General features: G+C 44.4%; 2 protein-coding genes across 4 annotated transcripts in view; both read right to left on the bottom strand.

Moving 5' to 3' along the window:
- ANK2 (ankyrin 2) overlaps nt 1-1455 on the bottom strand; it is a 382844-nt gene extending 381389 nt beyond the window's left edge. Inside the window, exon 1 of the mRNA XM_052813238.1 lies at nt 1264-1455. Within this exon, the coding sequence (XP_052669198.1) occupies nt 1264-1335 (72 nt within the window). The 5' untranslated portion in view covers nt 1336-1455. The remainder of the gene's footprint in view (nt 1-1263) is intronic.
- Nucleotides 1456-7733: 6278 nt separating this feature from the next.
- LARP7 (La ribonucleoprotein 7, transcriptional regulator) overlaps nt 7734-27013 on the bottom strand; it is a 68027-nt gene continuing 48747 nt past the window's right edge. For 2 of the 3 annotated variants that reach the window (XM_052813158.1, XM_052813145.1), the window contains exons 11-13: nt 26686-26845; nt 24223-24315; nt 18848-19272 (exon numbers count right to left, since the gene is read on the bottom strand). In XM_052813158.1, coding sequence (XP_052669118.1) covers nt 24227-24315; nt 26686-26845 — 249 coding nt within the window. In that variant the 3' untranslated portion in view covers nt 18848-19272; nt 24223-24226. Of the gene's footprint in view, nt 8141-8826; nt 10610-16534; nt 16643-18551; nt 18600-18847; nt 19273-24222; nt 24316-26685; nt 26846-27013 lie in introns of those variants that run through there. The other variant, XR_008239047.1, reaches the window with a different exon arrangement.

The raw sequence follows: 27013 nt of genomic DNA, 5'->3' as shown, positions 1-27013 counted from the left end.
TTGTGGCATTTCCAGCCGGGGTCAGAAGCAAACCCACACAAAGGCCTTTTTGCTTAAGTGACCCAGCCCAAACTTCCAGCGCGGAAGGGGGCTGACAAGTTCAGGTACTCCTCCAAACTTTCAGATGCCTGCCCGACTGCAGACCCCTGAGATCTCCTCATCAACGGCACCGCCCGCTTCTTAGTGAAAATGAAAAAAAAAAGAAAAAGGGGGGCAGGATGGGATTTATATTTGGATTTATGTTTGAGTACATACATACGACGCTAATCTGATTACTCATTGGGAATCCTCCTTTGCAACAGCTTTTTCTTTATTAATCTTACCACAGTAACCTTACAGCCTTAGCAGCAAAGAGCAAATGGAACACGCCAGCCCTGTGTCCTTCCATTTCTGTCTCTCCTGTTTTCAGGAGACACAAAGCGCTCATGGTATGAAGCCCCCATGATCCCCAGCAGCTCGGCCGTACCGCTCCTGTCAAACAACTCCTGCCACCAACTTCACCATTCCAAATGTAAATTAATGCAGCAGCCGCTGCAAACCAGGGCTCCCTTCTTGCAAGGGGATAGATGCAAACGGCAAAGCATTGCATGCAGCAAGAGCGGGAACAGCCACTGGGAAATTGCTGCATTACGTTAATTAAGATTTTATTCATGCCTTTCGATACGCTCGGCTACAGCAGTAATGCAGCACAAAACGTATCACGTTGCACCACCGTTGCCCACGACCACGTGAAGTTACACGTGCGTGTGCGTGCACGCGCTTCCCTCTCTGCGTGTGACTGCACGGGCACACCTGCGCAGGTGCGCTGCCTGAAATAATTCTGGGGTGGGTGTGGGGGGTTTTGGTTATTTTACGGTTGGGTTTTGGGTTTTTTTTTAATTGAACGACAAGCAGAATAGAAGAGCACCCACCCGCCCGCCACTGCCGCTGTACCTTCGGGCCGCTCGGGTCCCGACAGTTCCGCCCCCCCTCCCCGTCCAGCGGGGCTCCGTCTCCCCCCTCCCCGCGGCCGCGCTCTCGGCGGGCGGACGGGGAAGCCTGCCGGGCGGCCCCCCGCACCGGGGACCCCCCTCTCCTGCAGCAGCCCCGCTGCTTCCCGGCCACCGAGCCCCGCCTGGCCCCGGGGGGCCCTCCCCGGCGGGCTCAGCCGCCCCCCCCCGCCCTCCGCCGCCGCACCTGCCGCCCGCGCAGGCGCGGCCCCACGCAAGGAGCTGGGACGCGGACACGCGTGTCGCCGCCGCTGCCGCCGCGGCGCGCACCCACCTGCCGAAGGCGCGGCGGGCCGGCGGGGGGCGAGGGCCCGCCTCCCGGCGCGGGGGGCGCGGGGGAAGCCATCTTCTCGCCCCGCGGCTCCTTCCCGCCGGCGCCCGCCTCTCCTCAGCCCCGCGGCCGGCGGCGTCCCGCGGCCGCCAGCATGCCGGGGCCCCACGGCCCGGCCCCGGCCGCCGCGGGGGGCGAGCGGGGGGTGACCTTCCCGGGCGGGCGGGCGGGCGGGCGGGTCGGCCGGCCGGCGGCGGTGCCGCTGCCTGGGCTGTGCTGCAGCGCGGCCGCACGCCCGGCCCCTGCGCGGGTGGGTGAGTGGGTGGGTGTGCGTGCGAGGGAGCCGGTGCGGTGCGGTGCAGCGCGGCGGGGTGCCCGCAGGCGGCGGCGGGCGCGGAGGGGCGCGGAGGCGGAGGCCGGGCTCCCGATGAGATCATGGACAGCTCCGCGGCTGCCGGCGAGCGGGCGGCGCCGGCGGTGGGGGGGGAACGGGGGAGGACCCGCCTCGTCCTCGCACCCACACACCCCCCCTCACACCTACAACCATCGCACACGTACCCCCTCGCGTCTGCCCGCGACCCCCCCCACACCCACTCTACACCCCCCGCCCACCCTCACCCCCTCTCCCACGCACACACCCACAGTCTCCCCACAGACCCGGGCCAGCGGTGAGCGGGTGGCCACAGGCAGGGCAGCCCCGGGCAGCAGGCTGAACGCACTGGGGCTTTGTTTTAAATTACACCACCTCCTTATTCCTTCCCCTTCTGCTGTGAAGTTTCAAAATACAGGAATAAAACCGTGGCTTAGGGTTTTAGAGAAACTCGGATATTTTCAGGTGCAATTATCATCATCCTCCGCCGTCTGGTTGCGCAGAAATGCATGCAGGGTTTTCAACTGCTAAATGCCTTTTGGCCTTCATCTGGGTGGAACACGAGGGGGGAAGAATTATTCCCGGCTGCCTACATCCAGATATTTTAAGGCCACAAGGGACCCTATAATCAGAGAGTCTGATCTCCCACATAAGACAGGAATTTCTAGGAATACAATTTCCCTCGGTGACTCCTATAGCAAACCCCAAACAGCTGGTGGAGCTACCATATACATGTCAGAAAGACTATTTGAAATCGTCGAGTTAAAATGAAGCCATTGTATCCCTAGGCAAGTGGTTCCAACAGTTAATTATACTCACTTATCTCTAGATTTTAGCCACAAGAGCTGGCTATGCCCCTGCCTGCCTGCCCAAGGAAACCTTCGCTCACTCCCTCACATTTAAGTGTGGCACCACGTCACAAATCCTCACCAAAATACCTGTCTAGTTATGCAGCGATGCACCTGCTAGCGTATGAAAAAACATGATCCTCTTATTCAGGAGAAATTTGCTGCTTCACTCAAGCTTCTTTCCAAAAATAATTTTGCTCTGTAATAAAAGGTGTAGGAAAACTGTTATTTAAAAGCATTCCTCTGCAAAACTCGGACTCCCACCCTGCCCCAGGCTCGAGAGCCTGCTCCAGTTTGTGTGATCTTATCAGCAAACCTGGTTTTGAGTGCTATCAGCTAAAATCGGTCTTTGGAAGCACAGGCTCAAAAATCACCATCATTTTTATTGCATGAGGGAGATGCTAAATTTACTCCTACCAGCTAATTAATCTGAAAACTACTTAGTCTTGTTTACGCTGGGATTTAGCCAACACCTTTGGCCCCACCTCCAGCTTCATATCCCTACATCCCTTCCTTGCCGACACATTGGCAGCTGGATGGTCAGCTGGATCCAGCTGCAGGCTGATGTTTTTTGGAGGGCTGTTTGCCAGTGGCCCCGAGGGACCAGAGGGAGAATAAAACCTCCCTTTGAACAGAAACTTTTTTTTTCAGGTTATTATCACATCTTGCTAGGTGTGAAGGTGCTACACAGGCACAGAACACAGCCCCCTCTTGTTAGAACCACAAATAAATAAATGTATGTCTGCCAGCCAGCTTGGAGACCTGGCTCTCCCTCCACGTGTATTTGTCCCATAATCAACATATGTATTCCATTTATTTCACTCAGTGATGGATGCAGAGGATAAGGAGGGCTGAAGAAGCAATAATAGCTGGTAATAGGTGGTGGGAATTGGATACTTAGTGAATGAGAAGGGTGGAGCAGAGAGAACCGGTGGAAAACCAAGACACAGGCGAGAGGGCAGCAGTGCTCTGGCCATGACTAAGCTTCAGTCTGAAGCCTGCGGTATTTAAAGGTGCTGCCGGAGGGTGGCTCTAAGGGAAGCTTGTGACACTGCTCCGGTCTGAGAAAGCGCCAATGATCCTGTTTCCATTCAGGGCTAGTTTTCGCTCCTGTTTTCTTGCAACTCTATTTTACCACTTAACCTCCAAAACAATGAGGCTTTTCTTCTCCTTTCCCCTCTCCCAAGCCTTTGCCAGGTGAAGGACCTCCCTCACCTCTGCGCTCGGGTACAGCCCACTCCCGGTGTGGAGTTCCCGGGGACGGGTAGGGAGAACCAAGGACATCGTAAAATTCCCAGGGGGCCCTAGGAAGTTAAGCTAGTGCAGAGAAGCTCCTTATGGTCTTTTACTGATATGGCCCATAGCACTGGCTGATTGTGGAAAAATCTCTCTCCTGACCCCAAATAATCCAGAGAGGTTCAACCTTGGGCATGGGGACAGCCCAGAAGAACCCTGAGGCACCCTGTCCTCATTTTGTTTCTGTGGTTGCAATAAACTCAGTCTGAGGCAAAAAAGAGCAAGCTCTGGTAGCCAGTTAATGCCTCCTGGCAGCAAGGAGGGGAGGAGGAAACGAGCCTGTGTGCTGCTGGTGACCAGCGCGAGGCCCCAACGCACAGGGGGAAACAGTACAGATCTATAAAGAATGATCCGATTTTCTCAATTCCTCCTTTGTCTTTCTTAGAGCGACAGCGCTTTGGGCATGGTTTCCCCGCCAGCCTGTGCCCTGCTTGAAGAGGAGGACCGATGCTGATGCAGGGAGCGATTCAGCCCCGCTCAACTTGGAATAATTGAGGAGAGCACGGAAGGACGACATTCATCTACGTCAGTTAAAGCTCTTTGGGGACCTTGCTTCAGCAGAGGATCACACGTGCTGGGGACTTGCCTCTCTAGAGTCCCACCTTCTGTGCCACGTGCCCTGCTCCGCAGGATGTGCTCAGCACGCGCTGTTCTTCCCTTAACGCTCCTTCACAAAGCGTCCTTCAACTTGAAGGACCAGGACTCCCGTCATCTCTGCCAGACTCGACGCCTAGCCCAGAAGCTGTAGCCCAAGCAAACAGGTCAGGTGCATGGCATGTGCATGTGAGATGCTAACATCAGACAAGAAAAAAAAAACCAAAAAACCAACATTCAAAATAGATCTCACAATTCTTAACTTCACTGGGGCGGGGTCTGCTTTTTCGCTGCTGATCCAAATTTGTTTCCACCTCCGTGGGCCAAAAGTGAGAGGAAAGTGTCTGGTGGAAAACTAGCGGTCGGCTGGTGTGTAACAGCTGCCACAGATTTGGCTCGGAATAGCCTCAGCAGGGACGGACTATCCTCTCTCCTGTCCCCACTGAGGCTGCTCGAATGCCATGTTTCAAAGCCCAGCTATTTGGCTTAGGCTTCAGCCAGAGGTCCGTGCCAGCGGGAGCTTGGGGATAGTGCTGGGAGAGAAGAGTGAAAAGAAGCAGAGGCGAAGATTCTGACTGAAAATTAGATGCAGTGCAGAGTGGCTGTGATTTTTCAGGACCACCTAAGGACTTGGATGACCGATTCCTGTTTAATTGGCCATTATAATTTTCCAGGCATCTTTGAAAACTTCTGCCAAGACTTACAAACAATTAATTTTCATGTCCAGCTTTGGGGAGCAGCCTGTTCTATCCCAACACACAGTACAAGCTTCACCTTAATGAAGAAAACCTCTTTTCTGCTCAAAGTACTGAGTTTTTGTGACCAGGACATCTCTATTTCTAAGCTGCCCTTGTGTCCTCGCTTTTATTCTCTCTATACTTTGATACCAACTCTAATATTGTTCTGTTTCTTATTGATATCTGCAGGTCCTGGATTAAATGGCAGTCCTGTACACAGCCTGCTAACAGACATCCAGCCTTACTTCCACCATTTAATGTACCCTCTGCTGTGCCTGGGAGTTAAAATCCCCGTTAGGACAGCTTTGCCCTTTTGCCTGCTTTTTCACTTGGGCAGTGATTTTACACTCCAGTTCTTTTTGGATGAACAGCCTGTAAGATTCATATAACCAGTTTTCTTGCTGAAATATTTCTAGTATTGGGCCACAAGCACTCTACCGTTATTCTCTGAACAGCCTCTACCTCTCAAAGCTCAGGGTTTCTCGAGGGATATTATTCCTGGACATTAAAAACAGGGGCCAGGTTACTCAGCCCTTCTGACTTTGCACCTGACAGGAGGACCTTGAGGTCCTCCCTGTCGCCTGCCGAAGCACTTCAGGGGGTCAGTGGTCCAGTATCAGAATGGTTAGAAGAGAATTAACAGCTGGATAATGGATAAATGAGCTTGACCTGATCCTTGCCAGTCTCTATGTGAAGGGAGCCATGCTGCGTTACATACACAGACCATCTACTTTCACACCCGTGTCAGATGAAGATAACATTTGCAGAGTGCTGCAGCAAGCAGCATGGCTGCTCTTTCTTGTTACGCCTTCTATTGCTTTTTCTTTTTTTTTTTTTTTTTTTTTCCAGCAGCGCTACATTGCCAGCAACAAGACAGGAGCCTTCCTCTTGTTATTTTAATTTGCCAAACATGACTGGCGAAAAGCTGAGCTGGATTCCCAGGTAGCATCATCTGTATCGCTCCCTTCAGTTAAAAAACATCAATCCATACTTTCTAAAGATGTGCCCGTGAGACAGCCTGCAAAATATTTGTGGCAGCTGATGCCTAGCAGCCTGTGCTACAGCTTTGCGGAGCAGCCACGCAAGGCGATGCACCGCCTCATAAAATCATCTTGTGTGGCGTGTTTGAGAAGAGTGCTGCCTGCAGACAGGTCTGCAGACAAAGCAGAGGCACCATGGAAACTGCCCGAGAACAAAGGCGCCACAGAAAGGGTAGAAACAGCGAGCTGTGCCACGACCTGCGAGGAATGCCCAAAGTACTTCTCTTTGCCTTGTGTTCACCTCCCAAAGCTGCAACCCCCACCGCACTGAACTGAACTGTGACCTGCCCAGGGATTTCGGCGGGGTCAGGGTTTCACTTCCTCACCTCCGATAAAGAAAATGAATCGGGAATCAGGACAAGCAGATACCGATTTTGCAGAGAATTGTGTTTTCTATCTCCAAGGTGATGATGTAAACTAGGGCAGCCCGTGGGAAATACAGAGAGCATTTACTTTTCAGTAGGCATCACCGAGGACTGAAACAGAGCCTACTAGAAGGGATAATAAAGTAGGAGTTAAAAGAAATACTTTGCACTCTAGAGACTCAGGGGCTGTTTCAAGGACATATCAGTGTCTTTTTATCCATTTTTTTCCTCTTCCCTGGGTACCAACTGCTGGTGCTGCTGGAGACGGGGTGCCAAGCTAAAGGAAACCTCAGTCCCACTGGGTATATGGCCGCTGTTACTTGTTCTTCCTTTTAACATCTACCATTAGCCAAATCTTAATCTGTTTTCAGACAACCATAGGGAGTGACACAACCAGCTCATTCCAGCTAATGGAGTCCATACTGTACCTTTTTCATCCAGTGGTCATAGCGGAGCCTAGAAGAGGATTCAGACTGTACCAGTGGGAAGGTGACATGCCGAGCCCGACACGTTGTCTCCTTTTGTTAGGGAACAGCTGAAATGCAGTGTAACTGTAGCTTTTGGTCTAGAAATTTTGAAGAATGACAATTGTATTGACTCGTAAGTGGGAGATGATGTGGTCTTTATACACCTTGTGGGTTTTCCCCCGCGTTACATTTTAATGCCCTTAAATACCACAAAACAACATCTAGCAATTCCCACACGGCTTGTATTGATGTCAAAAAGCCACTGCATGACATTGCCAGTTCTTTTTCCTCTCCAGTGGCTCTGAGTCTCAGTGACAGATGAATACAAAACAGATGGGATGGTGGCAGAACCTCATCAGATTGACCTGATGGGCCTCAAGCTGCCCATGGTATTGCATAGATTAGTGTCATGTAATGCTGGGCTTTGTATTTTGATACTGAAAGATACACAGCGGCTTTAGTCTTTCATCTTGTCCTGTCCTAATGTCAGGATCCTCATTGTGACTTGATATTATGCAGAAGATATACTTAAGAAGATGCACCTGTATTTCTGTGTCTCTTATCAGCTTTCTGTGGTAAGCCTCAAAATAGCAAGAGACTTCTCTGCTGCATAAATAGGCTTTTTGAATCACAGCATTAAAAATCAGACAAAAAACCCTCAAATTTTGACCAAAACGATTTTTGGTCTTACTAGTTTTTTGTCATGTGTGCTTCTTCAATTGCTATTATCTCACATGCAATTATTTAAGAGCCATATTACTTTGGAAATATCTGTTTGTATTTGGCCATAGCAACACATTTGACATTTCCATTCAGTCCAAGAGATCCCAGCAAGCTATTCTGTGAGCATCGACAGCACAGCAATGTCACTGAAAAATAATGTCCTTGCTTTCTGACAAAATTACTCCTTGCCTTTTCCACAGCAGACACAAGACATTTCCAAGAGATACTGCAGTCACACAGCCGAGTCAGCTTGCTGAGGCCAAGAACATTATTCAGCTTCTCCGTGACCTGCAGCCGTGTGTGCAGGCCCCTGCAGAAGGGTCTGTCCTGGCCGGTGCGAGGGGCCGGCAGCAGCTCCGAGCGCTCAGCACCTCGCAGCTGCGAATCCCAGGTCACCTCTCTCTCCTTAACGATGTTCACACCTCTTTTGCAGAGCTGATCTAGAAGAATATCAGAAACAACAGGGAAGCAGAGCGCCACAAAGAATATGTTTGCTGGGTATTAGCTACTGGGCTTTTTTGGTGGTATTACTATTCTGTATGTGTAATTCTTATTTTTTGCATTACCACGTGTTGCCCTCTCTAGCTGCGTGGTGTCGCAGGGCCGCTTCAAGTCATCACCCTCATCTGCAGGCACTCATTCACATAGGCCTCCCTTGGCGCTAGGATGCTGCCGAGACCAGGAAAGCCTGTCCCAGCACTCCACGGGAGTCACGCCTACCCTACGCTTCTCCGAGGAGATCGTGGCGAGGGAGGAAGGGATTGCACTGCCTCTGCCAGGGGAAAGCAGAGCCTGTCGTGCCAGCTCACCCCTCCCCACCGCATCTGGCTCAGAAAACATCTTGGTATGCTAGGAGAGGTGAACACCAAAAAACTGGAAAGCTCCTTTCACTTGGGAAGCCGAGATGCTCAGCCAAACTGTGGCTGGTGTCGGCTGAGTCGTCTAAGGGTCTGGCAGACCAGCCTCTCTTGGGAGGTTTTTGGTATGTCCAGCTTTAGGTGTGACGCAAACCCCGTGAGAACAGCTCCCCTGCAGTATGCTGTCACTTCTAATTCCCGTCATGGCTAAAACCAGACAGTGCTGAGACATGGGGGAAAAAAATGTTTTTAAAATTAACCCTCCGAACCTGGATTGGGACCTCCTGGTAGCATCCCTGAAGAGATTCCACCCTCCCATCTGCAGCCAGTCAGCAGCTCCGATTCCCTCATCCTTCCTGCTTCTGCCACTGCCAGGTACAACCCGTATGTGCTGCTGCTGCCTGCGGCATTTGAGTCTCCACCTGTACACAACAGAAGCATTTGCTTTCCTACCTCTTGCACTGAGATAGCAAAAGCCACCATATTCAGAAGATGTTTCAAGCCAGGTACTCCAACCTTCCACTGTAAACTCTCTGCTTCTCAGTTTAATTTTTGATAGGGCTTGTTTGACTGCAACCCCATTCAGCCACAGGCAGCGTGACAGCAGTGCACTTCTTTCCAAGCCTGTTGCATGCCTTTTCCAAAGAGGCAAAGCAGTGGATGAGACACCCACCACAATTTGGAAAGGTGGCAACTGCCGATAAAAGGACCACCAGCATGAAACAGTTTGATTAACATCTGCTCATGCAGCAGGACGCATTGTCTGCCATCCAGCAGCCATCACATTGAGCTAGTGGAGAGAAATAACATTTTCCTGGGTGGGCAAGCTGTCTTTTCCCAGTGCAGGATGCCAGCCTAACATTGCAGAAAACACTACCCTTCTCTCAGCCTCACCTACCACCAGCTTCAGCAGGAATACCTCCATTTCCCCACACACATTGCCACCTCACACCCAAAGGCCAAGTTATCATCTCCATATATAATGTGACCGCACTCAGCATTAGCCAACACAGCCATACCTCCCCATTGTGAAAGCTCCAGCCGTTCCTTTCCGATACAAACTCCTCAGGAAGCGCCCTAAGGAAGGACTCTCTTCTCCACACACCGTCCAATGCCTACCAGCTGTCAGTTGCTTTAACATGTTCGAACATTCCTTAAAATTGTTGCTTTCACACATGAAAGAGACGAGCATACGCAATTTAAGACAAAATAAACATGGAGTACCTGGCCAACAAAGGAAGAATGTATGAGTTAAAAAGAGTGGCCCACATTGTCAGGTTTCCCTAAAAGAAAGAGTCCAACCCAGCCACAAACAACATGTCCCCAGCACCGGTAAAACACTTAGACAACAAATGGGATATGAAATACAGCACAGGAGTCATAATCGGGGCATCTGAAACAGGGGATGGTACCAAACTCAGGCTTAAAAACTGCAGAACAACTCTGTGTCTCTCTCCCTGCTGGAAGCTGCGGATGACCTGTTCTGCCACTGCAGCTACATCTATATATAGTTGCATAGAGAGAGATATATATGGCTATAGAATTATATATATAGTCTAAACCCAATTAGGCTGCTCAGCTGCTTGTTTCAACACCCAAATAACTTTAAATATTGTGCCCCCGATTCAAATTATATTATTCTGGTTCTTCCATCAGTGTAAGAGCGTGGCAACAGACCTGGCAGAGAGCAGTAGGGTTTCAGGTATGCTTGTGGTAAGGAGATGATGAGAGTGTTAAAGGGGCTTACCTTTAATCCTGGCATCCAGGAAACCAATGACAAAGAGAGAAGGAACAGGTGTAAAAGAAGGACAGGAAAGGAAAAAGATTATGTCAATCAAAAGGAAAAGGGAAATTACTTCCCTCTTGCTTAAAGTTTTCAAGACACTCACTGTGTTTTTTCCACAGTTGTGATTTTTGGCATAATAGCAGTTCTGGTGTAAACGCAGACATTGGGTGCCTGGCTGGGCAGCCATGGGCAGGGCAGTGAGTAGGATCAGGGCACGGACCGGAGCTGCCAGGCTGAGACCCTCGCCGCCATCTTGAAGACCAACCCTTGGCAAAAAGCAAAAAACACTGAGTAAATCTGCTCATCTCAGTCACTTGGCTTTTCTAAGAGCAAAATAAACCGCTGTCAAGTGGAAAATCCAGAAGTTGCGGTTCTTTGATACTGTCTCCATCGCTCTAGGTGCAGAGTTTAATCTACCTTTTCACATCTGACACAAGAAGTGAATCCAACACAGACCAGAAAACACCTCAGAGCTATTGCTGAGAGAAGATGGGGGAAAATTATTTGAGGATGAATTGTAGTGGCATAAATAACAAGCTTTGCAGTGGATGTTTCAGTGCAAGACAAGGCATTTCAGTGGATTCAAATTCAGCTTTCAGTTTTGAGAGTGTTAAATGTCAGAATAAAAAAAAAATTTATATCAAAGCAGCATTGTATTAAAGAGATTAATTATGCCTGAAACTTTAGCCAAATTAACGGATAGATCTTTATCCTCCATAGTGCAAGACACTAGAAGCAAGAAAGTCTACAGCTACAACATGGAGAACAACAAAGAAAACTGTAACACAAAAGGAGGCAGACAGAACTGGCTTCTGCCTTGTCATTAACAATGACATAACTTTGCTTTTGGAGCTGTACTTAAACATGAGCTCCATGAACACTCTGTACTGATAGGGAAAAAGGCAAAAGGATGGCCTGTTGTTTGTGCCGATTGAATCACACTGGTTTTACAGCAGCGGATGCCCCTGAAGCGAGTGTGCAGCACGGCTGAGCTCACCTCTGCATGCCTCCACACATAAAAACTTGTCTGCTCCGCAAAAATGTCACATTTTCTTTAGCCTATGCCAGGTAAAAGCCACTGTGCAGACAGACTTTAGCTTATCATCGGTGAGAGAAAATTCCCACCTTGTAAGTTACCTTGCAATAAGATTGAATTTATTTGTATACAAGAATAACTGATATATATTACTTGCCATAAAAGATGAAATTCAGGGCTTTTGGTTTTAGAATAAGGCTCCTCTTGGTGAGTGTGAAGTTCAGACTAGAGAGCATAGCCTGTTTCGGAACCAAGGTTTTATTAGCCTGACTAAACTGAGCCAGCAGGTCAAGTACACTTTGCATTTGTGCACATGGAAGAGGTCTTCTAGGCTAAACCTTGCAAGAAGTTATCTGCTGAGGCACCACATATGATGGACAAGATCTGAGGGAGTGGCTGTATTCCCAAAATACTCACCAAACAAATACTACACAAAACACTATGTAACAAAAAGCCACTTTTCGTAACAAAACCACATTTCAGTATGTAGCAGGTAAGGGAAAGGAAAGCAAACAGAAATACCAACCATGGTGAGGAAAAAAAAAAAAAAGCACAACAAAACAAAGAAGAAAGTTGCATAAAGCATGAAGGTAAAAAGGTATTCAACCATGTCTGCTCCATACCTTATTCAGAGGGTGGGAGAACTGGAACTTGCTCCTTTCACTGAGACAAGGAGTAGGGGAGCTTCCTACTTTAATATTAATTATGCTCTTTTGCTTTTGGCGACAAGGAAGAACACATGTAACATGCATCCCACGTATCACGATGTATGCTCCCACCACCAGTTAGCGGAGATCTCTCTGTTGATGAAACTTCTGCATTTATCTGGTCTGTTATTGACTGTGAAGAGTAATTCAGTGCCAAACTACCCAAATTTTTCTGCGGATAGCTCTGCCGTCTGAGAGAGGAGCAGTATTCAACCCAGATGCAAGTAGTTTCAGTTACCCTCGGAGAATTGTTTTCCCAGCTTGATGAAAATCTTTCCTGAACGTACTAGAAAAACATCTTTCTGGTCCATCACAGGCAGCAGATGAGAGCCAGGGCTCGTGGCTGGTGCCTGGGGACCATGCGTCCCAGCACCTGGCCACCTCGCAGGCTCCCTGGGAACACAGGGGACTTCCACCTCCCCCCGCCCCCCCCCCCAAATTATGTATATAGTTTCATCTATGTGATCAGCCAGGGTGTAATGCATAGCAAAACACGCTGGATGCAAAGCTGCCCTAAGCTTTACATCGTGCCCGCAGCGCAGGACAGCATGTAGCAGCTTTGCCCTCTGCTGGCCAGAGCCTGGGAGACCCCACAGCTCGGCCCCAGGCAGGAGCCCCCCTGCCCCAGGGGCACCCCCCGGGGCTGCCACCCCTGCCCACAGCTCTCCCCAGGCCGGCAGAGCAAGATTAGATACAGCAAGAGATTCGGCGAGTCGCCAGCTGGTGGGTAGTGGCTCCTCACTGGGAACGGCTGTACCCAAAACTCTAGCAAAAGAACAGACTAAAGACCTCTAAGGTTGATGGAGCCACAACCCCTGCCCCCTCCTCTGCCCCAGCCCCACAAAAGATGAGAGAGAAATGGGGTAGCTTAAATGACCTTAAGTAAAATCACACCATACTGGAAGGCTTTTCCCATCAGACTCATCACACACTTCATTTTATTCCAGGTCCTTTCTTTTACACAAATCATTAGGATTCAACACTGCAATTAGACATTTGGAAACGGCGTTACTGGCAGCCGGCTACCGCTGAGGGGTGTGCAGGGCCAGGGCGCTGCGACACAGGTTGGAAACAGAAATGCCGATGCAGAAACACAGGCAGCCATTCTGCCCACGCGGCCTTCATTAGCTTTTGAGTGCCAGGGCTGGTTTGTCCCTTCCCTTTACCTTTCTCCCACTTACTTTCACCCTCAGGCGTTTGGTTCAACTCAAAATGCCATAAGGCAATAAAATCACAGCAGCGATGAGCGAGCGTTTATCCAGCTCAAAACGAGTCGCCTTGGCAACAGCAAGCAAAACTCTCCCATGTTCTCCTGCCTTCGTTTTCTCCTCATTTTGCAGCAATTCGTGTGACTCGGGTAACAGCTATGCATGCTAAGTATGCCATCAACACCGGTTCCAACAAACAGAGACATGAATAGGAGAGCTGGCCCAGCTCTGCTTGTAAACTACAAAAACCTGTGGGCTGCCAAGTACCCCGGAAAATTGCCCAGCCTCTCGGAACTTTGAACCAAGTTCAAAGGATTCGCCTACCATTACAACAGCAACCGCTCGCTTTGAAGGCAAGTCCAAGAGCCCCCAGCTTTGCAGTTCTCTGTCACTTACAGCTCCATTAGAGAGTGACCCTTTGAGGATGAAGACACAATTAGAAGATCTGTATGGTTGGTTTGATTACACGTTCAACCTGTATCTGAACATCAATGGTTTGGGACACAGTGACTTTCTGCAAAGCCCAAGCACTACAATACTCAGTGAGTACTTGTTTGCGGCACTTCTGGTTAATGCCTGGCAATGTACACCCAGCATGTGTACTTCAGCCAGGCACTTAGGCTGTGCTTACTTACACACAATGTCTTCCTCAGCAATGAAGTCAGCTTAAAATTTCCCACCGTTATTCGTCCAGATCCTTGAGGTTACACACTTTACAGCAGGCTCCCAGGGACCGCTGCGCAGCAGGACCTGTGGGCTCAGGGGCAGGCACAAGTGGCTGCCGGTGAGAGACAGGACAAACTCCTAGGCCAGTGTTGCCGCCAAAGAGACAGACTGATAATCCCATCTTCACAACACAACAAAAAGCAGCTAGAAATATTTTTTTTTTCCCCTTTGTAAAAGTAATCAAGTACGTACTCCTAGCCATTTCTCTAACACACTGACAAAACACTTAACTGGCATTTATTTAAAAAGGTAAAAAACCAAAACATGACAGCTGTGCACTTGCATTTAAAATAAATGCTCTTCAATACTTGCAGGACCAAACTTCTAACCTGCTACAAGAGAAGGAAGTACATTAGGAATATAATGCTTTAATACAGTTGGTACAAATATAGCTAGTTCACATAGAATAGTTCTGTTCACCCAGAACATTCAAGGTAAACAAGCCATATTCCTCCAATACAGCGCCACAATTGACACGAAGACAGCGTATTTAATGCTAGGAAGAATACTGCACTTCTGGTAGAAAGCAGCTTCCTTAACACCATCCACAGAAACTTAATCACTTGTAGGTGAAATAACCATATTACTTCCCCGCTCAGGCACATTTCAAAGTCACCCAAGCATACCTTATCTAATTATTTTTTACAGCATTATGCAGCATTATTCCCTGATTTAATCCTGTCTGAGATCATTAGACACTATGGTACCGTAAGTAAGCAATTACGACACTGACCTACGTTCTAGGGGACTTGGGCAGGCGAGTGCCTTTGTCATCTATCAGAGGGTAATTTTCTAATTTGATTTACAGCCTCTCTAGAAAAAGATAATTTACCTACCTGCTAGCTTTCAAGGGCTGCCTTAAAGCCCAATTTAAACTAGGATACACAGTACATCTTGGGGGGTGGGGGGGAAGAAGGTACAGAAAGCCAGTATTAGCTGTGTAAGGTAAAACAGGTAGAACAAGCAATGTTAAATCAGACTCGGTCAGATAGTAAAAAAAAAAAAATTAAGTGTTAACGAAGAGAAGGGCATAGTCTTTGGGAATACAGCATGTCAAGAGAGAAGGCAGATAAACATTTAGGAAGTTCTCTCACTGTAGACACACACGCCTCAGACAAGAGCACTCTGGCATCTCATGGTAACTTGAGTCTCCTTTGGGAGCTGTAATTCAGTGCAAATATTCCTCCCCACCCCCGGCTTCTTGCTTGCTCCAGGTGACAGTAAGACTGAGGGCAGTCAAACAAGAAACTTAAAAATTAACACGAGGTGCAAAATCAAAGATAAAGAAGCTTTTCTACGCTGCCAGGACAGGTAGAAAGGGCAATGGAGTACAAGCATCATGCCATGAATGGGATACTGCACTGACTGTGGACCACTGGCTACTGAAAACCCACAGGTGCAATAATCACAGAGTATCAGGCTGCTGCTTTTGAGCACAGGTGTTTTACTAAAACCACATTCTTCCTTGCAGCACTTTTACTGCACAAACACAGCTTGTGCGAGGCAGACAGTCTCAAAACAGGAGGACATATCTGAAGATGCAGGTAGCGTGAATGTCCCTTAGAGGCGTGCAGTGGCTGTGCAGCTGAGAGCAAGGAGGCCCCGCTACTTTTTTCCAGCACCACTGACATCCTCCACTTGCTCATTAAAAATTACTCTTTGTTGCCGTCACACCAGCAACTGCACATCTCCATTCCCATCCTCCTCCTCCCCTTCCTCCTTCCCTCTTACTTCTGAGCTCTCTATCTGTAGAAAGCCCAACACAATGGAGCCCTGGTCTCAGTCAGCAAATTGACACCACTAAGGTAACCGCAATAGTCCTTGCTAAAAGACAACAGTACTCACAAGGCCAAACTCTAAGCTTGGAAATGTTGTGTCAGAGGAAAATCAAAGAAGCCTTCAGGGGGGACAAGATCGTGGGCGACGAGATCTACAATCAGATGTTACTGTTACTTTTCCTTTTTTTTTTTTTTAAACAGAGCTCTCTTTTTAAAGACCCAAATTATGAACGTTCTGTTGGCACCAAAGACCTTACATAGGTCAGAGTTACAGTCCTGCTGCTGCCATGCAGTGTCTGCAACTAGTAGAAGAGAGATAAAAATATAAGCGCTAAAAATAATTTCAGATTCAACCCTATGCTGGGTCATGAAGAGCAGAATCAATGCTGGTTTTTGCTCCAGGCAGATTTATGTGTAATGACATTCTTTCAAAACACTCAACAGTCAAGGGAGACAGAAAAATCAGCAAAACCAAATGAGCAGTCCAAGGTCATGAACTCCTATAATTTTACAGTATCATCCTGAATTTTTAAATAAAATGTGGTATTTCTTAAGGGGGGGAAAAAAAAAGTGGGGCAAGGGGGAAGTCACTATTGGAAGCTCCTAAGAGTGGATGAACCTAGAGAAAAACAGTAGAGCAGAAAATTTAATGTTAAGCAACAAACCAAACCACTGCAGGTAAACGTGCAGACTTCACTACAGGTACCCTCCATCGGTAAGGTCAAATATGAAGTACCTTTAGGGATGCAACTCTTGGGATGGTAAAACTCGACAGATGGACTCCTCTTCTTAGCGTATGTTGATAGGGAGGGATAACAGCAGCAGATATTAACTGTCATGTGTACTTAAAGACAAAAAAAAAATGCATAAACCATTCATTCTGGCACACTTAAGAATCCAAGCTTCTTTTGTAAAAGCATATAGACCATACTGTCCATACATGACTTCTGAAATAAGCTGCAAAAATTCTATTATTAACTTCTTCAGAAAGAACTAAACACCACCCTTCCCTGCTGAAGCAGATTTCTGCGCTAGTTTGAAAAAGGAAAAAAAGGAGAAAAAGAAAACCGATGTTTAATTGTAAATACTTAACATACATAAATATGGAAAGGAACAGAAGGGTGACTTCTCTTGCTATGCCGTTCAAGTCAGGAATCATTAATAAAAGAGCAAAACTCCAAAAGTTAGGCTTTTGCAATTCTGCTCCACTTTCCACAAAACATAAAAAGTCTGAATCATTTATGACCTGAATTATTTATAACATGGATAAATTTTTCACTTAAATGAATTTCAGCACAAAAATCCAAAACATTTTACCCAGAGTAAGCTGTTCGGTTTTTTTCCCTTCACATCACAGAAATAGAAGAGGAAAAAAAAAAAAAAAAAAAAAAAAAAAAAAAGGTGTCCTGACTTTCAGGCAGGATGCCTAGAAGACATTCATTGATCAATTCTTTTCATAGCTAGGTATCTTAGTTCTCTCTGCTGTGTCATCTCGCCCACCTAGCATAAGAGAGGAGTGGAAGAGTAAATAATAATTAAAAAAATCCTGCAATTGGACTAAACATCTGAATACTGCTGAGGTCCACACAGGAGGCACCTGGCATACAGGTTAGTTCCTAGCCTTTCCCCCCCCTCCCCTTTCCACTGCAGTCCCCTGGGAGGAATTGTCCTTACGCAATTTCCAAGAACCATTATCAAGCCCTTCCCCTCCAGCCCCGAAAGTTTGTCTCTTATCTCACACTTTTTCCCCCTCTGTATTTCTGCTATCTTTAGTTTGATCACCACTATACCCTCTTCATTGATTTGCAGTAATCCCCTCCATTCACTCACACACCGCCCGAGGAGAGGGATGCCGTCTGCTGGTGGCTGAGATGCTAATCGGAGTCTCGTGGGAGTGAAGGACAGACTTACACTGAGCCTACAGACTGTACAAGTAAATAGTTCCCATTGCTGCTGCACTAGGCTACATCACAAGTAGCCGCACAGAAATGGTGCTCCATAAACATTCCTCCTATTGTGCTGCTTCTCTACACTGTTCTTATCTAGGATAATTTGATTACGCTTAATATGCTTTGGTACAGTATCTTGAAAAATATTTTGTCCTTTTTTTTTTTTTCCCTCCTTTGCCTCCTGTTCTCCCTGACTGCAAAGCCATCACGGGTATTATACCCACACTACTTTAAAGAATGCAGCAGAAATCATGCAGATTCTTTTCTTAGATATCAAAGACATACCAGTGTCACCAAACTTTTATTTATTGTAACATGTACCATTAAAATACCTACACCAATCCAGTAATTTGATAGCATAGAATTTAAAAATGTTAACCTACCTAAAAAAGTTAGCCTATCTTACCAGTGAAATCTATAGCCACAAAGATACCTAGTGTGTCATTGACAGTTTCCTTCAAGAGACTCTGATGGTATTTTAGGAATGTACTTCTACTTTCAGAATAACTTGCTCATCCTTCTATATATAAGGAAGTTTCACACTTTTATAAACCTATGTGTTTCTTGCCCTGCAATAAAAAAAAAAAATCACTAAAACAATCTTACATTAATGGAGAGAGCTTTAGTCATACATAAGTTCAACCTTTTGGATCATTCCAATTTTATGTTCAGGTTTGTTTTATTTCTTAAAATATTGCCAGTCTACAATACTTTAAAGTGTATTAAGGTCACTATCTTCACATGTGAACTACACAACTTTAACACTTATCTGTAAGTGAGAATTACTTCTGGAGCTAGAGTTACCAGATGTAACAAACAAAGGTTTTCTTATTTCTTCCCCCGAAGATTCTTCTAAAAAAAAAAAGTCTAAATTCAGTTTAGTGTGCACTTCATGCAAGTAGATTTTCTTCCAGACTTCTCAATGACAGGTTTTCTGACAGTCCTAGCCACTTTAAAATACATGGAAGATTATAGTCATTCTACTGTATTTTGGAACAGTCTGATAGACTAAGCAGAAGCCTAGAGAGGTTTATATAGCATTAACCAGTTTTATTATTTATAGTGTCATAATGCAGACTGAAGAATTAGAGATGCACAACTGAAAATTTCCCAAGCATTTTATTTCATAACCTAGTATATAAAACTTCAACATACAAAAAAACCCCCAAAACAAAACAAAAACAGAAGTGAACTAAAGCAAGATCTCTTAATACATTTTTTCCAGAAAGCTTTACCTAAAGGCTCAGAAGCAGTAAACATTCAGCCTATTTAGAAATGGGATTCAGAACAATCTTCATACTTGCAGTCTGCAGAATTATGAATCAAACAGACCAGGTTTTGATGCCGCCTTAAAAACAGTTTAGTTGCTGTAAGCAGTGGCGTTTGTGGGGTTTGTTTTTTTGTTAAACACCTAGTTCACTTTCAAGATCACATTCAGTCTTGGTTAGTTATCTTCAGTGAAGCGAATATGTTTACTTGTTTGTTGAGTCTTTTCAAGTCTCATTCTTTCAGCTTTAGCAATCAACTGCAAACAGGAAAGATATTGTAGCAAGTATTAGAGAAAAACTTCATTGTTACTATTTCATCTCACAATCATGAATATATTATTCACTGATTTATCAAACTTCATAAGAAAAGGCTTATCTCTGAACAGCTGAGCTAACCTGTATGTATGACAAAAAAAAAAAAGGGGGGGGTGTTAAAGCAGCCCTGGTAGAGTTTATTTCAGTATTGCCTTAGAACCATCAAAAATAGTAAGGCACCTCCTCAGTCTCTGAACAGCGCAGCATCTTCCATTCCATCCCTTCTTCCTCCCAACATGGTTGAGGGGAACAAAATTACAACTTCAAAAATCCTAAAACACAGTCTCATACAGTAAGTTAAAAAGCCCTACCCTTTTATTGGATTCATGCTGTTACTGATGTAAAAAAACCAAAGTCAGACCATAAAAAAAAAATGCCTTAGGAATATTGTATCATTTTCTACACTCAGTTGGCAAAGAAACAAATCCACTGAAATCCAGATGGGGGCCTCCCTTCAGGCTGGGAAAACAGCACAATATATATCACAACCCTGCTGAGAATTAATCTCAAAAGTACCGGTGCAGTTTGGAGGAACACTGATGCTAGGAATCCCTAACTCAAACCCCTGTCTGACCCGGGATTTCGTTGTTTTCAGTTGCATTTTAGGAAGATTGCCTAAATTACTATAGTACCTGGTTTAGCTGCTCCCAGTACAGAGATACGAGAAATGCTCTTGTGGAACATAACTAAACTGCGAATTGTCAATTTCTGTGTACTGTGTCTTCAGGCAGAAAACAAACCACTGAGAACAACGGTAGTTAAAAGCATACATGTTTTTAAAGCGTCCATATTAGAACATTCACAGATTTAACCACAGTACTGCAACAAAGTCATACTAATACCCAAAAGCAAAGGTACGAGCTTTGTTACTGCGATGCCCCATTAAGATTCCTTAACCATAAGCAAAAGCTGAGGAGGTAACATGAATAAGATAAAAAAAAACCAAAATGCTGCCTAATCTGAATAAAAAGTGAGAAAGCAGGAAAATGCTGTGAATCCAGGCATGTCTGTAACGCACCAGCATAAATCCACGTTAATTTATCTGATGGAGACTACTAAAACATATTAGCTGGTGCTGAGGTAAAGGGACACTTGCTCACCAGGCAGTCCAGTAAAGAGTTTGTTAGATTTGAAGAGTTTCACATATAAATCAAATTATTTACTATTTATCCAAATGACTGTGGTCACAGCTATGTCCGGCAGACATTGCATCTTGTACACAGCATGGAAGTGCAAGGCATGCTGCTGCACTGATTATGGCAGTCAGGAATTACACTCCACGCTGATGTTGCATGGATGCATTGTTTGCTGTGCTGCAATACAATTACACTACCACAATTTTACCGGTATGTCCCCCTGCACCCCCCAGCACCTAACTTGATTACAATCCGTAACATGTTCTCAACAGCATCAAACCATGAGTTCTGGAAAATTACTTTCTCAACCATTCTTCAGAAATAAAATGGATCTAAAGCTGTAACTAAGAGTTACTTTTTCTCTCTGGTATCTGAAAAAATGGCTTAAAAGTTAAACTCTGAAAAGAAGCAAGGAGTACAGTGGCTCAGTTGTTCACCATATGGGATGAAGAATCAGAAACACTGGAACGAAAGCTCTAAGATGTGAACTGGGCAGTTCACACCAGCAAGTATTTCTGTACCAGCACCTCAGAATTTGCAAGAGGCCTCAAGGATTCCCATTTTCAGCTCATCAACCCAGTATCAGCAACTATTTGTAAGCACACCACTGTTCACTGCTCCAAACAGGTACCCAGCCCTTCCATAGATACCAACTGCAGAGAACCATGGAAAAAGGCTTATTTGTGCTCTGGAGCAGGACCTCTCCCCGCTGGCACACAGGGAACTGGTCAGTCTTGCAAGGACACAGCCCCCCCGCCCCCCCCCCCCCCCCAGCCCCACGCATAATCAGAAGAGAATAGTGTGGGTTCTGCCCAGGCATTCCCACTATCCTCCTTTCCCATATATTCTGCAAATTATTCCGCCCTTCACAAATACCCAATTGTCACTTCCTCACCAAATGCCTTTCACTTCTACCACCACTCCCACCCTCTTAAACTTCTTCCTTTCCTTCTGCTTAAGGAGGTGTACAAGGTGTAAACTAGGTTTCACAGCACGTCCCCCCAGAAGACAAGTACCCAAGTGGAAAGCTTGCAGGCACTCATGCCTTTGCTTTGTGAACAGAAGACTTTAATCAGTCTAGAGAGTTTAAGGCTACAGACTGATTAATTGCTTTAGGTCTGCATAAACTGGAACTGCGCAAAAGAAACAGTGCTGGCAAGAAGGTTTTTAATCTGTATCACTAAATCGCTAAGGTTGTTTTATCATGCAGTCCAACAACAGACTAAAGAGAACATGGATTTGGAAGGGGCAGCAGAGGGGAGCACAGAGGTGACAATGAATGACCAGGCCTGACACTGAACACCTTTTTAACTCCAAAGGACAGCTAGGCATTAGCCACAAGTTCTGGGGAACCTTGGGATATCTAGTCTCTTTTGGACACTTAGTTTATCATAAGAACTATGCCAGAGAAATTAAAATCTCTACGCTTGGGGTTTGTTTTTTTTTTTGGGGGGGGGGGGAGGTATTATGCCAGAAACTCTCTGCTGAAGTGATCATTAACCCTTATCCTAGCATGCCGCAAGACCCACTGCAGGAAAGCTGAGGAAGCCCGTACTTTTTAGAACACATGGAAAAGAAGAATCTCAAACTGCCTAAAGTTACACTCAAAAGCATCTCTGTGCTCTGTTACTGTCTGCTGCCTGTAACGTGATTCAATCCATGCAACAATATGTGCATTCATTATTACTATACTCACCTTGACATCACTGCAGCTATATAGCTTGTATTAATGTAACTTTTGAGCCTACACTTAAACACTAATTGAAAGAAAGTATAAGATGCTATCTTTATTATAAGTATAAAGCAGTTAATAGGCAAATGCTCATCTTCAAAGAGAGATCCTGTAAGGGATTTTAAAACCTTTAACAGAATAGATCTTTACAAGAAAGATACACTGATGGCATATTCAGCTGTACATGTTTAATTAATGAATCATCACATTACTTGTTTCCTTCCTTTTATTGTGACCTTCAAAAGAAGTCAACTTGTGAGTACTTCAGTAGAATTTTCAAACAAAAGATTAAAATCAATATTAATGAACAAAGAAACACTTTTTCTTATTATCAGTCTGTATTTCTGAAATATATACTCAAAAAGTGAGGAAAGGGTTAAGAGTTATTGACTACAGCGAGACATTCTTTTCTTGATGTTTTGCTTAACAGTGTTAGCATTTAAATAGTATTCACTAAGCTTTGAAGTTAACACCTCCCAGTGTTGCAAGGTGATGGGTAAGGGGGAAGAGCAGGAGTTTGCATCCTTGCTGCTGCTATTGTTAGGCAGAACCGAGACAGTTTATATTTGCAAGCCTAGATGAGTTAAATTACTGGCCAATTTACACCAGCTTGATCAACAAATACCAATCTTCAAAAGATGAAGAACAGAAACTTGAGAACAGGGCACCTACAGTCCAAATTAAAAGTCAAAGGTGCCACTGGCACCTTTTGTTTAAAAAAGCAAAAGTACATTTAAAAAACCTGAAGAAAACTGCCAGCACTCAGTACAAGGCTCTAAAACTGTACGGTTTTTGCATTCCCTTACTGCTTATATTAAAGAAAAATGGCTAGAAGCAATGCCATTTTTAAGCTTTTAAGGAAATTAAATCAGTCATTTGGAGAAATTCTTTATGCACGCCTTCGTTTAAAAGAATTAGATTCATTTGTCTACGGGATCTCTGAAGAACATTTCAACAAACAAGATAATATATGCAAAATACGCCTTGTACAAGACAAGGTTTTGACCTGTACAACTGCTGTTCCTTTAGGAGAATGTAATATTTCTTTTCAATTATATATGGAACAACTAGGAAATTTTTGGTATTGTGAGCATCACTGGAGTGCCTAGGAAACAATAAGTCTCCAAAGTCACCAGCAAATAACTAAGGTCAGATGATTTTGAAGTTTTGCAAGCAACAGCATAAAGATTCAGGTTAAAGCCAACTCAGAAACCTTATCTGCAATGTGTGTGAAGTAAACCTAGCAATAAAATGTGAAACACTCTGGCTCCTCTCTGTCAGGTAAAGGATCTGACTGGCTTAATCAGGAAACCTTCATGCCTGGAAGGATCTTCTGGGGCAGGAGTGGAGACTGCAGCCTGCAAGTTCATTGCAACACTCACTCAATGCTGTGGCCTGACAGGCACACAAAGGTCAAGGCTGGAAAGAAATTTCACTAGATGTGAGGCAGTTTTGGTCTGGAAGCTGCTGAGCTACGGATGCTTGCAGCGGCATTCAGATTTGTCTGGATCAGAACACAGACACACATAGACTCTTGACTACACTAGGAACACACCAGTGTTCACCATAGCACAGAACTGTACAAATAAGAACACTGTGTAAATCGTGAGAAAACAGATTTGTTCTGAAGAAAATTTTATTTATCATACTAGAGAATTAAGACTAAAGCAATAGACTTTATCACGCTAGAGTAAATCAAGACTACTTAACTTCTTAACAAGTTCATCCAGGCAGAGTTTTACAGGAAATCCGGTTTACAAATTAACTTCATGCCTTTAGCCATGGACTTGACTTTCTCCAATTGCTTCTCTAAAGACAAGCCTTGCATTTGGCAATTGGACCAGGACAGCCACACATTTTCTATTTTGTGGCTGTAAAAGCCTGCTGCAAAGTCAGTAGGAAGTGATTTAACTGGATTAAATACATAGTCAAACGTCAAAGTATCAAAAAATGTAGACCTAGACAGAAACAGAAACGTATTTTCTACCATGGCTGTACAGGAAAAAAATGTACTTGCAAATTACCTTCTCAGTACCCCCGCTTCTTTTCTCGAGGCTGGTTAAGTTTAGCTTGTCTGTCCACTAAAATCTTCTGCCAGTAACGTTGTTCATGATCACCTTGAAAAACAAATTAACATTACAGTACATGAATAAAAGTATTCAATACAAATGGATGCAGTGTTTTCAGACTGTGATGAGAAGGAATCCTTTCTAAGGTAAACACATGTGAAAATACCTGTTGGGGAAACCTAACAAGTATTTCCCCACCAGTCTTAAATTTCACAGTCAGAGGAACCATACAGCATTGCAACATCTGACCAGCACACGCCGAGGTGAACAAAGAAAAGAAAAACCCTGTCCAAAGAAGCTTAAAGCTGACACCGAGGTCTCTGTTCTGTACAAGCTGGACAGGACCTGAATCAAGGTCCTATTCATTTTATTAACTTTAGGACTGAATTGCCAAGGTATCTAAGCTTTCCCTAGCGAGGAGTTTTACAACCTTAAGAAGAACTGAGGAAACATGCAAACACCACTCTCTTCATGTAATTAGCAGAAGCAGCTCAGTATTAGCTGAAGTTTCACCATGGCACTCGGAGGCCCTTTGATTTAGAGATGTACTCAAACCCGCAACTGATTTTAAACAACTATCAAACAGAAAAAAAATAAATTACTCTAAGAATGACTGAGATTATTTTGCTTCATAAAAACCACTGTTAGAAGTAAACTCTGGGGACTTCATGGGCAGTTAGGAATACTTTAACATAGCAGGGAATATGAGAGGAAATAATTTTGCAGCTTTTTTCAGCGGCTGGTTTTCAGTAAGAAGCAGTTTGCCGCGGTTTCCTCTGGTTTGTGCTGAAACTATCATGATGGGAATTTTGTGATGTAATGTTGTACAGTCTCATGGGAAATCTTCAGTTACAGGGAAGTTTCTAAGTGATCTTGGAAAAGATTCCTGCAAAAGTTACGGAATTAATAATTCTAAGAACCAATTTTGCATACATTTTAACAGCATTATTTATACATTCAATCACAATAACATCTAAATATTACCATAGATGTTTAATATCTTGTCAGATGAAAAGCTGAAGATAGTCAAAGTCAAGTTCTAAAAAGTAAAATATTACGGAGAAAACTTTAGTTCCTGCAGCAGGGAGCATTAAAGATTCTTTCCCTATTCTTATTCTCTGTATTCACCCTTATGCCACCAAGAAAAGCTGAAATCCTTACTGTGAGTCACTTCTGCGTTCTTCAGAAGCCTTTCCATTCTCATTTCAATGAACGAGTTCGGAAAAAAAAAAAGTAATCTTAAAACTACGAATGGAATGCTCCTACAGTGTGGCACTTACTCCCAATCTACTACTACACTCTTTTATATAAAGATACAAAACCCGAGAGATATATACACAGAGCACGCAGCTGTAAAATGCCGTATTTCAAGTTGGTTTTGGATCTCTGGAACACAGCACGCTCTGGAGACAAATCTATCTCCAAATGACATTAGCAGCATTCAGTGAGTCTCAAGCTTTAATTAACTTTGATATTATTAAGGTTGATGCCTCCATTATAGCTCTTCCTCTGCAATCCTTAATTGACATTTATTAGGGTTTACATCCCTGCATGCATGGAACCGGGCCTTATGTGAGGATCTATGCAGCAATGCGGTAAAATATTTAAATACACAAATGAGAGAATCTCATCTGGATTGTTCTACCCAGTTTTTTGTGCATTTAGGATTTTTCGTGCCTGTCTATAATTTAAAAGTTCTATGAATACAGTAACAAAGTTTGAGAGACTTCCCCCCACCTCCTTCTTCTATCCCTCACTTCCATAGAGGTTTCTCTACACTTTGAAGACTAGTCCAATCTAATACACGATATTAATTTAGAACAGCAGAGTAATTTCAGAAAAAAATAACACATATTAGGATGAAGTTCAGAAGTAAGCCAGTAAAAATTTTAGTGCAAATAGAATTAAAGAAAGGCATTACTCTGGCATAAGTTATTCAACTTGCTGAAAAAAAGAAAGATTAATTAGAAGGCAAGTGCTAAAACCACTGTAAGCATATCCATGCTGTTAGATCCTTGTCCTGTTATTTCACACAAGTTCAGTAATTTCAATAAAATCTTCATTTAAAATTATTTTGCATCATCAGAACGTTATATTCATAAAGCTGAAATGTGAATTAAGTTCTACAGTCCATTGCCACTAAAAGTGATGCAAATAAATCAGTCTCAAAATAACAGATTTAAGTTGATAAAGGGAACCAAAATCGTTATTTTGCTCTGAACAATGGCATAAAAACCCTGTTTTACTAATTTCACTATAACAGCAAAATAAGAAGAATCACAGGGAAAAAAAACCAAGTGCAGTCTTTTCCCCAGCTACAAAGATATCTAAATATATCCATAAAGCTACCATGCCATACAATCCTTTTCATACTACTCGAGTCTTCTCCTGTACTACCATTCAAAAAAGAAGTCTTACCAGTGAGAACTTCGAATTTCCAGTTGTTTTTCATCTGTATTTCTTTGTATGATTTCACAACAATCTGTGCATCCTCAGGAGTTTTAAAACGGACATGACATTCTGTGTCTCCCTGCAGCATGTCAACATAAGCAACATCAGCCAGCACTGCCAAAGCATCCTATCAAAGCAAGCAAGAGAACAGACCATAAACTACACTTTAAAAAAAGAATATAAAAAGGTTGACTTTTTGACCATTTGTAGATGACTGACATTTTCAAAAAGGTCATGAAGTACAAGGCAATAACTGAACTGAACTTTTTCATTTAATCAATTAATTTCTTGTCAA

This window comes from Harpia harpyja, chromosome 2 (genome assembly GCF_026419915.1).
Source record: "Harpia harpyja isolate bHarHar1 chromosome 2, bHarHar1 primary haplotype, whole genome shotgun sequence".
In the NCBI taxonomy this organism is placed as follows: domain Eukaryota; kingdom Metazoa; phylum Chordata; class Aves; order Accipitriformes; family Accipitridae; genus Harpia; species Harpia harpyja.
The sequence above is the reverse complement of the archived record's forward strand: the minus strand, read 5'-3'. Positions and strand labels throughout refer to the sequence as shown.